This window comes from Ranitomeya imitator, chromosome 4 (assembly GCF_032444005.1).
Source record: "Ranitomeya imitator isolate aRanImi1 chromosome 4, aRanImi1.pri, whole genome shotgun sequence".
Lineage (NCBI taxonomy): Eukaryota > Metazoa > Chordata > Amphibia > Anura > Dendrobatidae > Ranitomeya > Ranitomeya imitator.
In genome coordinates this window covers 324,355,077-324,370,537 of record NC_091285.1, presented here as the reverse complement: position 1 = coordinate 324,370,537, position 15,461 = coordinate 324,355,077, and the positions used below count along the sequence as shown (strand labels likewise).

At 44.2% G+C, this 15,461-nt stretch overlaps 1 protein-coding gene across 3 annotated transcripts in view; it reads left to right on the top strand.

Annotated features, from left to right (window-relative positions):
* Positions 1 to 15,461, top strand: part of POT1 (protection of telomeres 1) — a 93,409-nt gene that overhangs the window by 47,267 nt on the left and 30,681 nt on the right. For all 3 annotated transcript variants that reach the window (XR_011320740.1, XM_069764912.1, XM_069764910.1), the window contains exons 5-6: positions 6,268 to 6,423; positions 14,129 to 14,298. Coding sequence is in view for 2 of the 3 variants with exons in the window: in XM_069764912.1 (XP_069621013.1) it covers positions 6,268 to 6,423; positions 14,129 to 14,298 (326 nt within the window). In the remaining variant the exon portion in view is untranslated. The remainder of the gene's footprint in view (positions 1 to 6,267; positions 6,424 to 14,128; positions 14,299 to 15,461) is intronic.

Genomic DNA, 15,461 nt, shown 5'->3' with positions numbered 1-15,461 from the left:
ACTTTGAACCCCCAAGTGCTTCACAGACGTTTACAACGCAGAGCCGTGAAAATAAAAAATAATTTTTCTTTCCTCAAAAATGATGTTTTAGCAAGCATTTTTTTATTTTCACAAGGGTAACAGGAGAAATTGGACCCCAGTAATTGTTGCGCAGTTTGTACTGAGTATGCTGGTACCCCATATGTGGGGGTAAACCACTGTTTGGGCACACGTCGGGGCTCGGAAGTGAGGGAGCACCATTTGACTTTTTGAATACGAGATTGGCTGGAATCAATGGTGGCGCCATGTCGCGTTTGGAGAGCCCCTGTGTGCCTAAACATTGGAGCTCCCCCACAAGTGACCCCATTTTGGAAACTAGACCCCCAAAGGAACTAATCTATATGTGTGGTGAGGACTTTGAACCCCCAAGTGCTTCACAGAAGTTTATAACGCAGAGCCATGAAAATAAAAAATAATTTTTCTTTCCTCAAAAATGATTTTTTAGCCTGGAATTTCCTATTTTGCCAAGGGTAATAGGAGAAATTGGACCCCAAATGTTGCAGTCCAGTTTGTCCTAAGTATGCTGATACCCCTTATGTGGGGGTAAACCACTGTTTGGGCGCACGGCAGGGCTCGGAAGGGAAGGCACGCCATTTGGCTTTTTAAATGGAAAATTAGCTCCAATCATTAGCGGACACCATGTCACGTTTGGAGAGCCCCTGTATGCCTAAACATTGGAGGTCCCCCACAAATGACCCCATTTTGGAAACTAGACCCCCAAAGGAACTTATCTAGATGTGTGGTGAGGACTTTGAACCCCCAAGTGCTTCACAGAAGTTTATAACGCAGAGCCATGAAAATAAAATTAAAAAATTATTTTCTCAAAAATGATCTTTTAGCCTGCAATTTTTTATTTTCCCAAGGGTAACAGGAGAAATTTCACCCCAAAAGTTGTTGTCCAGTTTCTCCTGAGTACGCTGATACCCCATATGTGGGGGTAAACTACTGTTTGGGCACATGCCGGGGCTCGGAAGTGAAGTAGTGACGTTTTGAAATGCAGACTTTGATGGAATGCTCTGCGGGCGTCACGTTGCGTTTGCAGAGCCCCTGATGTGGCTAAACAGTAGAAACCTCCCACAAGTGATCCCATTTTGGAAACTAGACCCCGAAAGGAACTTATCTAGATGTGTGGTGAGCACTTTCAACCCCCAAGTGCTTTACAGAAGTTTATAACACAGAGCCGTGAAAATAATAAATACGTTTTCTTTCCTCAAAAATAATTTTTTAGCCCAGAATTTTTTATTTTCCCAAGGGTTACAGAAGAAATTGGACCCCAAAAGTTGTTGTCCAGTTTCTCCTGAGTACGCTGATACCCCATGTGTTGGGGTAAACCACTGTTTGGGCACACGTCGGGGCTCAGAAGGGAAGTAGTGACTTTTGAAATGCAGACTTTGATGGAATGGTCTGCGGACGTCACGTTGCGTTTGCAGAGCCCCTGGTGTGCCTAAACAGTAGAAACCCCCCACAAGTGACCCCATTTTAGAAACTAGACCCCCCAAGGAACTTATCTAGATGTGTGGTGAGCACTTTGAACCCCCAAGTGCTTCACAGACGTTTACAACGCAGAGCCGTGAAAATAAAAAATAATTTTTCTTTCCTCAAAAATGATGTTTTAGCAAGCATTTTTTTATTTTCACAAGGGTAACAGGAGAAATTGGACCCCAGTAATTGTTGCGCAGTTTGTACTGAGTATGCTGGTACCCCATATGTGGGGGTAAACCACTGTTTGGGCACACGTCGGGGCTCGGAAGTGAGGGAGCACCATTTGACTTTTTGAATACGAGATTGGCTGGAATCAATGGTGGCGCCATGTTGCGTTTGGAGACCCCTGATGTGCCTAAACAGTGGTAACCCCTCAATTCTAACTCCAACACTAATCCCCCACACCCCTAACCCTAATCCCAACTGTAGCCATAACCCTAATCACAACCCTAATTCCAACCCTAACCCTAAGGCTATGTGCCCACGTTGCGAATTCGTGTGAGATTTTTCAGCATCATTTTTAAAAAATCCGCGGGTAAAAGGCACTGCGTTTTACCTGCGGATTTACCGTGGATTTCCAGTGTTTTTTGTGCGGATTTCACCTGTGGATTCCTATTGAGGAACAGGTGTAAAACGCTGCGGAATCCGCACAAAGAATTGACATGCTGCAGAAAATACAACGCAGCATTTCCGCGTGGTATTTTCCGCACCATGGGCACAGCGGATTTGGTTTTCCATAGGTTTACATGGTACTGTAAACCTGATGGAACACTGCTGCGGATCCGCAACGGCCAATCCGCTGCGGATCCGCAACCAAATCCGCACCGTGTGCACATAGCCTAATTCTAAAGGTATGTGCACACGCTGCGGAAAATGCTGCGGATCCGCAGCAGTTTCCCATGAGTTTACAGTTCAATGTAAACGTATGGGAAACAAAAATCGCTGTACACATGCTGCGGAAAAACTGCACGGAAACGCAGCGGTTTACATTCCGCAGCATGTCACTTCTTTCTGCGGATTCTGCAGCGGTTTTACAACTGCTCCAATAGTAAACTGCAGTTGTAAAACCGCAGTGAAATGCGCAGAAAAACCGCGGTAAATCCGTGATAAATCCACAGCGGTTTAGCACTGCGGATTTATCAAATCCGCAGCGGAAAAATCCGCAGAGGAACAGAATACGTGTGCACATACCGAAACCCTAACCCTACCCCTAACCCTACCCCTACCCCTACCCCTAAACCTACCCCTAACCCTAACCCTACCCTTAACCCTAACTCTTACCCCAACCTTAGTGGAAAAAAAAAATATTATTTTTTTTTTATTGTCCCTACCTATGGGGGTGACAAAGGGGGGGGGGCATTTACTATTTTTTTTATTTTGATCACTGAGATAGGTTATATCTCAGTAATCAAAACTCACTCTGGAACGAATCTGCCGGCCGGCAGATTCGGCGGGCGCACTGCACATGCGCCCGCCATTTTGGAAGATGGCGGCGCCCAGGAAAGAAGACGGACGGATCCCGGGAGGCCAGGCAAGTATAAGGGGGGGGGGAGATCAAGGCACGGGGGGTGGATCGGAGCATGGGGGGGTGGATCGGAACACGGGGGGGGGGGTGGATTGGAGCACGGGGTGGGGGATCGCTGTGCAGGGGGGTGGATTGGAGCACGGGGGGGGGGGGGGATCGCTGTGCGGGGGGGGATCGGAGTGCGGGGGGGTTTGACTAGAGCACGGGGGGTGTGATTGGAGCACGGGGGGAGCGGACAGGAGCACGGGGGAGCGGAGCACAGGACGGAGGAGAGCGGACCACAGATCGGGGGGCTGGGGGGGCGATCGGTGGGGTGGGGTGGGGGCACATAAGTGTTTCCAGCCATGGCCGATGATATTGCAGCATCGGCCATGGCTGGATTGTAATATTTCACCAGTTTTTTTAGGTGAAATATTACAAATCGCTCTGATTGGCAGTTTCACTTTCAACAGCCAATCAGAGCGATCGTAGCCACGGGGGGGGGGGGGGGGGGGTGAAGCCACCCCGCCTGGGCTAAACTACCACTCCCCCTGTCCCTGCAGGCCGGGTGAAATTGGAGTTAACCCTTTCACCCGGCCTGCAGGGACGCGATCTTTCTGTGACACAGCATATGCGTCACAGGTCGGATTGGCACCGACTTTCATGACGCATACGCTGTGTCACAGGTCGGGAAGGGGTTAAATCAAAGTTTCTACCTAACTGAATTTGACTCTGCAGAGGTCCCAGCCTCCTCTTCACGGCAAAAATGTTACAACATGAACAGAGTTGAGAAAAAGACCTTTATCCTATTGTTCTACAAACCTATGAATACAGAATCAACCCCTTCAGTGCCAAGTCCAAGAAGTTAGACAATATGTTTCTGATTGTATGGAGTGGAGTAGATCTGCACAACACAAGAAGAATGTGAATCTAAGTGTGAGGAGGAGGAAGGGCAAGCAGACAAGAAAATGAAAGTGAAACTTTGAGCACAATACTGCAGCATGAACTCTGTTCATGTTGTAACATTTTTGCCGTGAAGAAGAGGCTGGGACCTCTGCGGAGTCAAATTCAGTTTTGAGAACTGCGTAAGTAAAGCAAGCGTCTGTGATAATATAGGAGAGAAACTGCCCACTAATCCTACAGAAACCTCTGGAAGAGCATGGCATTGTGAATGTTACACATATACAGCCTTTATTCTACTGAGTTAAACAACTCAGCTTTATCTCATGATGGAAGAACCTTTGGATGGTAAAATATTTTCCTCAAAAAGCAGTTTATTGAAAAAAATCCGATTTAAATAAAAAAAATCCGATTTTTTTTGTTTTTTTTTTAAAAAAAAACATTGATTTTTATCCACCCTGAGCTCAGCTCTGTCAGTGGCTGAGCTTCTGCACAAACAGCCAGGAGCACGATCACGACATTCAGGAGGGAGGCAGAGGAATGGGAGCTCCCTCTGCCTTCAGATCCGCGTGCCCGCGACGTCATCACGGGGCCCGATCGCTACCAAGCTACACAAAGCCTCTGACACCATGTCACAGCGTGGTGTCAAAAGCTTTCAGTATAGGTATAATGCACTGCAATGCAAGTGCACTGCAATGCATTATAACTTCAATCAAGGTGAAAAAAGTGAAAGTCCCATAAAGAGACTAGGTAAAAAAAAGAAACGCAAAAAAAAAAAAATGACATAATAATAAAAGAAAATCCACTAATATGCAAGTACACGTTTGGTATTGCTGTGTCCGGAACAATCCGATCTATAAAATGGTCATGTTAGTTAACCCCTTCAGTGTACGCTGTAAAAAGCGATCCAAAGATAATTATTCTTTCTATAAAAAATGTTATTGTGTTAAAGAGCCAAAACATAAAAAAATTATATTAATGTGGCATCACTGTAATCGTACTGACCCGAAGAATAAAGCTGCCTTATTAATTTTACAACACGCAGAGTGGAGGAGGAAAAAAAAAACAATTCCTGAATTGCGATCAAAAAATGTCATGTGCCCGTAAATGTTACCAATAAAAACGTTAGCTTGTCCCTCAAAAAACAAGCCCTCACATGTCTCTGTGGGACGAAATATGGAAAAATTATAACCACATAAAGTGATAGTGGTCAGATTTCAAAATTAAGGCCTGGTCATTAACTTACAAAGTGGCTTGGTCCTTATGGGGTTAAAGGACTTTATTCTGCCAGTGTGTTTATTTACATTATAGCTATAGGATTAGTAATGGAGAGGTGTCTTATTGATGCCTCTCCATTACCAAGCCGTGGACTTGATGTCACCGAACAATACAAAGGTGACATCAACCCCACAAGTATGAACCCCACTTGCCACCGCTACAGGGTAAGTTGGAAGATCTGAGCAAAGCGCTAGAATTGGCGCATTTAATAGATGTACCTTTCCTGGGCGGCTATGGGCTGTTGTTTTTAGACTGGCGGGGCAATATCAATGGGCCCGTTACCAGCCTGAAAATACCTGCCCCCAAATTTCTGCTTTAGCAAGGCTGGTTGTCAATAATGAAGGGGGGACCCCACATTGTTGTTTATTATTTATTTATTTATTTAAAAAAAAAAAAAAAAAGCTTGTAGGCCCCTCTGTTTTTAATAACCATCAATACTCCCATCAGCTGCTCCTGCTTTCGCTGTTCTTAGCGGCAGCAAATGGAGGCTGATAGGAGCAGTAGTCTTATCAGCTGACACCAGTGACCGGAGGTATATACCTCTGATCACAGTTGAGTGTTCAGGCTGTCATTTGACAGTATGGGAACCGCAGCTGTCTGACCGGCGGTAATGATTTTACTGTCCATCATAAGCGGTGTTTGCCGCGTGGTCATGCACATGACCTTGTGGCAAACACTGGATATTTGGGCCATCCATTCAAGTGAATGGGTTTCGGGTACTGTTCTCGCACCCGAACCTGAATTTTTTTTTTCAACTGTTCAGCCTTTACCTGAACATCCAGGGGTCCGCCCCTCTCTAGTGCTGATTTGTTTTCTCCTTTTGTGACTACTATTTTAAGTATATTTTCACTTTGTTACCTAGCTGTTGTAGTCAATGTTGCGTATTTGGATGCAAATCCAGTTGTGCATTGTCTATTTATTATAAACAGAGTGGCACACAAGCCTTTCATACTACAATCATTCCCCTCTTTAAGCCACTCGTTTCTAATCAGTAGTTCTCTTTTGTAGATTTTCCTTATATTTGAAATGCGTTTGAAAGTATGGATGGTCTCTTCTCATTTCAGGTTTGGGATGGTACTAAATGTGTTTCCCGATCGTGGAAGGTACTTGTAGAAGATGGCGCACTTATCGGAGACAGAGATTTTATCAGTCGACTACAAAACATTTCTATAGACATTTTGGTTTATGATAATCATGTGGAACTCGCAAAATCTTTAAAGGTAAACCATTTTGATTTTACACGGTTCATAGTACTCCTCTAAATTACTCTAATCGGCCCCCTTTTGCCCCATTCAAAATAAAGCCATATAAACAATACACATAATTTGGTATCGCCGCTTTGAGAATCGCCCGATCTATCAATATATTAAAATAATCCGATCTCTAAACTGAGTAATGAGAAAAATAATCAAACCGCCAGAATTAAATTTTTTGGTCACTGTAACATTGCATTAAAATGCAATAATAGGCGATCAAAACAGCATATCTTCCCTCAAAAGGTATCAATAAAAATGTCAGCTTGGCACGCAATAAATAACCCCTCACCAGCCCAGACACAAATCACGGAAAATAGAGATTCTACAGGTCTTGGGAAGAAGGGGAGCAAAAAAACAAAACTGAAAAACCCAAGGTGGTAAAGGGGTTAAGGTCTACCACCCATAGAAATGTAGACCTCCTTTTTCCCTCTTTTTTTCTCTTTTCTCATTCAGGGTTGCTTAGAGATAGGCTTGAGTTCACTTAAGTGTCAGGTTTTTCCTCTCTGGCCTGTTTTAAAAACCTTTAGCATTCATACTAGACATGTGGTTAACTTTCTGAAGGGTTGTCAATGCAGCTACTCCCTACCAAAAAGCTAAATGTTCTCTTGAGCCCTAAACTTAATGCTGTGAAATAATTCCTCTTTTAACCTCACTGCGATTCCCCCTTCACCTTCTTTCCTGTAAGGTTTTTTGTGGGGTATTATCTATTTGAAGAGTGTCCAAACTGACAACTGTATCTTGTCACGCGCCTTTCTAAGAATTCTGTTCTCCCCTTTTTCTACCCTCATTTTCCCATTGTGAAGAACATTCTCCACATCAGCTGAATGTAAAGTTCCAAATAACTGCCCCTTCTGTCATTTGTTTTCATCATCCTAAAAAAGGGGCTTGGGACATCGATGGCTTCCATTACAGTCGTGTAGCTACTGGGGGGGGAGGAGGGCCATCACCTCAGGCCCTGTTACATGAACAGGCCCACCCGGATCCACAGCTGCTTCTGTCATTAGGCAGGAGGACATGGCGGCGGCACTCTGGTGTGTCATGGACAGGGTGTGACCCACGATGCATGCTGTCCAGCGGCCAATCGCAGAGTCTCAGTGCCGTGTATTGTACGGGCTGGAGCTAATCTGATTATCTTCTTACAGGCTGGTAGCGCCGCAGTTAGCTCCACCCCATGTGCTCTCTGATTGGTCCACGCTGGGCTCTGGATCCTAATAACACTCTTACTTTGTGCTAAGACACTGCCTGGCCCAGACAAATCATCCTCACTTCATCTGTAAGGGCTGCTGGATCATATTATATTAATTAAAATATAAATCAGGCATATCCTATAACTGTGGGAGTGGGGTAAATATGAGGGGGAATTGGGATAGTGGGGGTAGCGTTGGGGGCCTTGTGTTCCTAGGTTACATGCTTTCTCATGTCATAGTTGCTCTCTGGGGAGGGTGGAGATAGGAGTATTATTATATTTACACCTTCGGTCTTATAATAAGCCCCAGCATTTTAGTATCACAAGCCCCCATACAGTAACCATGGCATGATCTTCTGAGAATATATCCTGGACTTTGAAAAAGAAAAAATATCTACCAAAGTACTAACAAGCAGAAGTTTGCGACCTTCCTGCCTGTTGTGCCTGGCACGTCCACATAGTACATGCCAGAGTCAGGACGTACTACGTGGACGGGAGTCGGCACGCTCTGCTCTCCTTTCCTACCAACGACGGTAGCGGCAACCCCAGTCCCTCCTGTAATGTATGTGCTCCCACCCCCTATGACGTATGTGCCCCTAGTCCCTCTTGTAATTCATGTGCCCCTAGTCCCTCTTGTAATTCATGTGCCCCTGCCCCTTCTGTGATGCATGTGCCCTCAGCCCCTTCTGTGATGCATGTGCCCTCAGCCCCTTCTGTAATTCATGTGCCCCCAGCCCCTCCTGTGATGCATGTGCCCCCAGCGCCTCCGGTGATGCATGTGCCCCCAGCCCCTTTTGTGATGCATGTGCCCCCAGCTTCTCTCTTATGTAATCTAAATAGAGCAGTCTCTGTGTCTCCTATGTGTGATGTATGTGCCCCCAGCCCCTCCTGTGATGCATGTGCCCCCAGCGCCTCCGGTGATGCATGTGCCCCCAGCCCCTTTTGTGATGCATGTGCCCCCAGCGCCTCCGGTGATGCATGTGCCCCCAGCCCCTTTTGTGATGCATGTGCCCCCAGCTTCTCTCTTATGTAATGTAAATAGAGCAGTCTCTGTGTCTCCTATGTGATGTATGTGCCCCCAGCCCCTCCTGTGATGCATGTGCCCCCAACGCCTCCGGTGATGCATGTGTCCCCAGCCCCTTTTGTGATTCATGTGCCCCCAGCTTCTCTCTTATGTAATGTAAATAGAGCAGTCTCTGTGTCTCCTATGTGATGTATGTGCCCCCAGCTCCTCCTGTGATGCATCTGCCCCTTCTGTGATGCATGTGCCCCCAGCCCCTCCTGTGATACATGTGCCCCCAGCCCCTCTCTTATGTAATGTAAATAGAGCAGTCTCTGTGTCTCCTATGTGATGTATATACTGCAGATCTTCCACTGCTTGAGTTCTATACTTATAATGTGAGGAGATCTGCCATGTACACTTGTGGGCAAACCTTACTGCTGCAGGTTATTTTCAGAATTCTTTGCAAAGAGTTGACTGCACTCCAGGTCGACTCAAACCTGGAAATGTATATACTAAGTGTAAGCTGTGACTGATGCCTAACAGTGGCATCCAACGCCCATATGCTAGGATGTTATGTTTTTAGTTCATCTTGACATATCCATTTAACACATACAATACTTATGACAAATACTATACAGGGACTTCTATACCCATAGGTTTCCATAGTTAAAAAAGAAGTAAATTATTGTATACATTTAATATAAACTTTTTGACTGGCCTCAATGGGATGTATTAGTCTACAGGAGCGATATACACAGGTTTCATATTTGCATTGATAGCTTTCCTGGTGGAAAAGAGCTTTAATCTAGAAGCGTTTCTATGTTATATTATGCTCGGACAATTGTCTTTTTCCTGATTCTGGCATTTTAGTTTGCATGTGCACTATTACAGTGTGCTTTATGTGAAGTATCCAGAATTTGGATGCTTTCTGCATGTATTTGCCAGCATTTTTGTAACTCATGTTGACTTGTAACCATTTTCCGAAGTCACGTGAGACCATGCTGCCCCTCTGTGGCTTATCGTGTTTGGTTGAACATGAACCATGATAGACTTTCTGGCCTTTAGAACTGTTAGGCACACATTTTAAAACCATCACATTTGGTTTTCCAAAATGTTAATAAATACACAAATAACTGTTTAGCAACCAGATGCAAATGTGTCTAACTCCTAAAGTCTGTTATATATTTCTTTTCTATATAAAAGTTTCTTCTTGTCATGTGAAAAACTCTATGAACCTGCTGGAATTGGGTTAATCTGCAGGTTAATAGCGTTCTGATCCTTCCCGGTTCCCACACTTTGAGTCTCGCTGCCGATAGGAATGTAACTATATTTCCTGTTATGAAAGGTAATTCAGTACCACAATGGACATAGAGGTCAGCGCACATACAGTGACCTGGCAATAACCCAAAAAACAAGAACGAGCTCTGAGACGTGGGAACTCTGTTGACCGCAATCCCTAATCTTCTCAAACCACACTAAAGGTAGCCGTGGATTGCGCCTAACGCTCCCTATGCAACTCGGCACGGCCTGAGAAACTAGCTAGCCTGAAGATAGAAAATAAGCCTACCTTGCCTCAGAGAAATACCCCAAAGGAAAAGGCAGCCCCCACATATAATGACTGTGAGTTAAGATGAAAAGACAAACGTAGAGATGAAATAGATTTAGCAAAGTGAGGCCCAACTTTCTGAACAGAGCGAGGATAGGAAAGGTAACTTTGCGGTCAACACAAAACCCTACAAAAACCACGCAAAGGGGGCAAAAAGACCCTCCGTACCGAACTAACGGCACGGAGGTACACCCTCTGCGTCCCAGAGCTTCCAGCAAGCAGTAAAAAACAAATTGACAAGCTGGACAGAAAAAAACAGCAAACAAATAACAAAGAGGAACTTAGCTATGCAGAGCAGCAGGCCACAGGAACGATCCAGGAGGAAACAGGTCCAATACTAGAACATTGACTGGAGGCCAGGATCAAAGCACTAGGTGGAGTTAAATAGAGCAGCACCTAACGACTTCACCACATCACCTGAGGAAGGAAACTCAGAAGCCGCAGTACCACTTTCCTCCACCAACGGAAGCTCACAGAGAGAACCAGCCGAAGTACCACTTGTGACCACAGGAGGGAGCTCTGCCACAGAATTCACAACAATTTCCCCCAGCAGTGTTTGGGTGTCAATCACCGGGGCGGCGGTGGCACAGGTTCAGTCAGCGCTCTGTGTGTACAGAGTGGCGGGAGTAACTGCGCCCCTGACACTGACACCCGACCCTAATGCTTATCCTGCTATCAGTCGGTGAACCCGCGCTGGCGCCTCCCCGGTGACTGAAATCCAAAGTCGTCCAGGAGGAATAAAGATTCTTTCCTCCCGTCAGTGGGGCTCAAAGTGCGGGCATCGATCAGGTTCAGAACGCTATTAGCCTGCAGATTAACCCTATGTCTGTAGGTTAATACGAGCGTTTTTTTCTAACGTGACCGGTTCCCTTTAAGAGCAATGTTCTCTGTCTCAACTCTGGTCCTTCGGTAAAGTGGCGATAAGATGTAAAGTGCAATGGCGCATGTCGTCTTATACTGTTAACTGCAAATGATTACATTCAATCTTGGAAAATTGTTAACCGGCTGCAGCTCAGGAAACTGAAGTCATCTTTTTGTTTAGATAATCGCAAACCTATTTTGTGCTCGGTGTGCTCCTATGCTGCCAATGTATATGTAGAAGTTCTCAGCCTGTACCTGCTAATAAGCTGATAATTCTGATGGTGATTACAATATCGGGACCAAAGCAGGAGAGAATTTGTTATATCCCACATAAGCTGCAGAAGGAGCACTATGGAAGAAAACACTGGGAAAATGAAAGCTGAATTTCCCTGGGCTGGATGCATGACGACAATTGGTGACAACAGCAGACTTTCATCATCCTGTATGATCAGCTTTTGCCACGAATACGTAAGCTGTGTTATTGCCGTGCAGTCATCTATCTGCTTCTATACAGCTTCTGCTGCGCATCAATTAATATCTCTACTTTCAACTTTGAGACCTATGTGATTTATGGAAGCTGCGTAGAAGGTAAAAGATTGGTTAAACTTAGTGATCGAAACAAAAAAGAGCTTTTGCTCTTTTTCTTTTTAATTTAAAGCAATTTTTTTCAGGCGAGTAACAGGAAAAGACTTACACCTCATGGTTACATTCTAGCCGCTTTAAGGGGTGATCCGAAACACAAATACTGTATTTTCTGGCGTATAAGACTACTTTTTAACCCCTGAAAATCTTCTCAAAAGTCAGGTATCGTCTTATAAGCCAGGTGTCGTCTTATAGGACAGGTGCGGAGTAATCTGCGGTCGCCGCATATTGTGGGGGGAGCGACCCCAATGACGAGGTGAGGGGGCACCTCACTGGGAAGGTGTAAGTGAAGCAGAGGCAGAGAAGGAAATAATAGGATACAAGGGCGAGCCAGATTAGTGAAAGAGGAGTGTTTTTCTAGGCACAGCACCGCTCTCTCTCTCTTTTTTGCATAACCCTGGCATCCCAGACGCTGACAGTTTGCTTCACCTACACCTTCCTGGTGAGGCGCTCCCTCACCTCGTCATCGGGACCACTCCCCCCCACTATATACTTCGACCGCAGATTGCTCCACACCCACCCTATAAGACAACCCCCGACTTTTGAGAAGATTTTATATTTTAACTGGAAAAGTTGGGGGTCGTCTTATACGCCCAGTCGTCTTATACGCCGGAAAATACGGTAAGTTTTCATCCTAAATGTCTATCTATTTAATCAATTTTCTAATAGACTATAATTTTTTATTTTTTTTAAATTCTTTATTTAAGTTTTTCAATAAACAGAAAACAGGTTATAATAAACATAAGCTCGCATGTCAAACTCAGATAGTTTTTAGACAACAAGTCTCAAAATAATCAGGAGATCTATATTATCAATATATACTTATTAGGAGAATAGGACAATTGAGCATTAAACATAAAACAATGTTTCAGGTCCAGAGTGGATAGCCTTAGATACCATTATGAACTATAAAGAAAATTATAAGGCTAGAAGATGAGACAGGAAGGACTATGATACAGCAAGTTAATTTATTGATGATTGAGGAGGAATGGATGGCATAAAAAGTGACTGGAATAGGCTAGTATTGGGTATAGATGTGGAGGTGGGGTCGGTCGTCATGTCTACTTGGAAAATTTGAGTTAGGGGGAATGGAGAGAACTCCTGTTCCAGAGCTAGAGGGAGGAGATAAAAATTCAACCCAAGGAAGCCACGGAAGCACAGAATTTCTCGTGGGTGCGTGTTCCCCAGCTAGACAGTTCCTCTAAGCGATACAGGTCTTGGACCTTAAGAGTCCATTCTTTTAGCGTTGGGGAGGTTATTTTCATCCAATGCATTGAAATCAGGTGTTTTGCAGCTGCTAGTAAAATAGGTAGTAAGTCGTGTCTCCTTGGGTTAAAGGAGGAAGAAGGGAGGGAAAGCAGAACATCCTGGGGAGCAAGGTCTCGATCCATTAGGTTCATACTGTGGAGAGATTTGTTTATATCTGACCAAAATTGCACTAATTCCCGGGCAAAACCAGAAAATATGTGCTAAGGAACCCACGGAGCGAGAACATCTCCAACATAGCGGGGAGTCTGCTAATCCCAAATGAATCAACCTTTCTGGGGTCCGGTACCACCTAGACAGAATTTTAAACGCGTTTCTAATAGACTTTAATTAAAAAAAAAAAAAAAAAAAAGTCCCTACTATTCCCTCACTAGCAATCTAACTTATTTGTTTATTTTTTAGCACCGGAATTTGCTTTTTGGTGATACTTTGTTTAATAATCCCAGTGCATGCTGGGATACTCAAAGAACCATCAGAGACTGGGACCACTGCCGCAGTGTCATCCCAGTTCCTGAAAGGAAGCATCATCCGTGACTATGATGGTGCTGGGCTAGTCTTTGCTCTACTGAGCATGCATCGCTTGTCAATTCCAACATGTGCTCAGTAGATTCTTGTCACTGTGCAATATACACAGTGACAGTGCGCTCTCTTGTTGGCTCGCATTAGAAGCAATGACTCCGCAATAGAGCGCACTGTCAGTGAGCTTTGTATGAAGAATATCCTGCGTGCAGAGACCAGCACCGCCCCTGAAAGTGACATCATTCCTTCAGGTCCACCTATAAGCTGTCTGTCAATATACCGTGTACATAGAAAGCTGCTAATCATTGGTGGGGATGGGGTTACAGCATTAAGATCTCAGGCAGAATTAGTTTTTTCTACTTTAGATCCATCATAACTGTTGCACCCAGTAAAGGAAGTGATACATTGCCGGAATTGGGGACTCTGCATCATACTGCTGTCAGATTACATAACAACCTGCTGACAGATTCCCTTTAACCCTTCAAATCATTTTGTTTGTTGACTGTGACCATTGTTTACCATATAACATTTTTACATGGTATTTATCCTAAACCAATGTGCAGTATTGCAACTTTTCATATTTCAGATTAGAAGTTACGTTGTTATTCACAATATACATGCCAAATTACACAGTGCAGCTAATGTAATCCAAGGACATGATACATATGTGGAATTTCACCTTCATGGGGGAACAGGTTATGGACGAGGAATTTCAGTGCCCCCAGAAGATGATTCAGATGTTAAAGAACTACAAAAGTGAGTCCAAAATAATTGCTATCTTTTATTTGGCTAGTTCACCAAGCCATTCTATTTCTAATTCCATCTAGTAAAAAAGCTATTAAAGTACTGCTATGTGTGCGAATACGCCTTACCTACCATACTGCAATATTCCAGTGGTGTTTCCATGTGATTGTGTTACATAAGGTCCAAGCTTGTTTCTGATTATTGAAATTATTTTACATCTGAAGGATGCTATCTAGTGATGAGCGAATATACTCGTTACTCGAGATTTCTCGAGCACTCTCGGGTGTCCTCAAAGTGTTTTTTAGTGCTCGGAGATTTAGTTTTCTTCGCCGCAGCTGAATGATTTACATCTGTTAGCCAGCATAAGTCCATGTGGGGATTCCCTAGCATCCAGGCAACCCCCACATGTACTTATGCTGGCTAGTAGCTGTAAATCATTCAGCTGCGGCAATAAAAACTAAAACTCCGAGCACTAAAAAATACTCTGAGGACCCCCGGTGTGCTCGTGAAATCTCGAGTAACGAGTATATTCGCTCATCACTAATGCCATCCTTTACCCATAGGGGGTCCATTTTGTATTAACGGATGACTGACTAGTGCCTCCGCTGTCAGCTGAATTCCACCCTTAGGCTCCCATGATGAGAAAAATGTGTTTGTTTTAAAGTACTTTTATTTTTTACTGGAAGGTGCAAGAATTTATCAATTTTCTATCGTTTATGTTGTCCATTTGAGTTTAGGAAAAACGTGGTGACTGAGACCCTGATTCCGGTGAGTCCCATATTACCCGTCAATCAGCAGGGGGAGCCAGAGCGCATGAATATCAGTCTCAGCAGTGCACACATAATGGAAAGGATTCCAGTGCTGCCAGAGATAGCCAGGGGTATGAAACTGGCTGCACAAATAAACTTTAGTATTACAGGACAGCAATCGATGTATCTGACTCTAGTACTACCTCCATCATTTCTGAGGGGAGCATAAGCTGATTTTTCTTTCTTTAAAATAATTTTTGTAATTGGTTTTAAATAAAAGTTTTGCTCCCTTTGACTAGAAGTTACAAACTCTCTTATCAGAAAGAGCTCTCTGATCGATTCTCTGTTAACCCATTCTGCAGCCTGCAATAGAGTGCAATAAAAAGGCTATGGAAGGCAAACGGTGCAAAATTTTCAATGAAATCC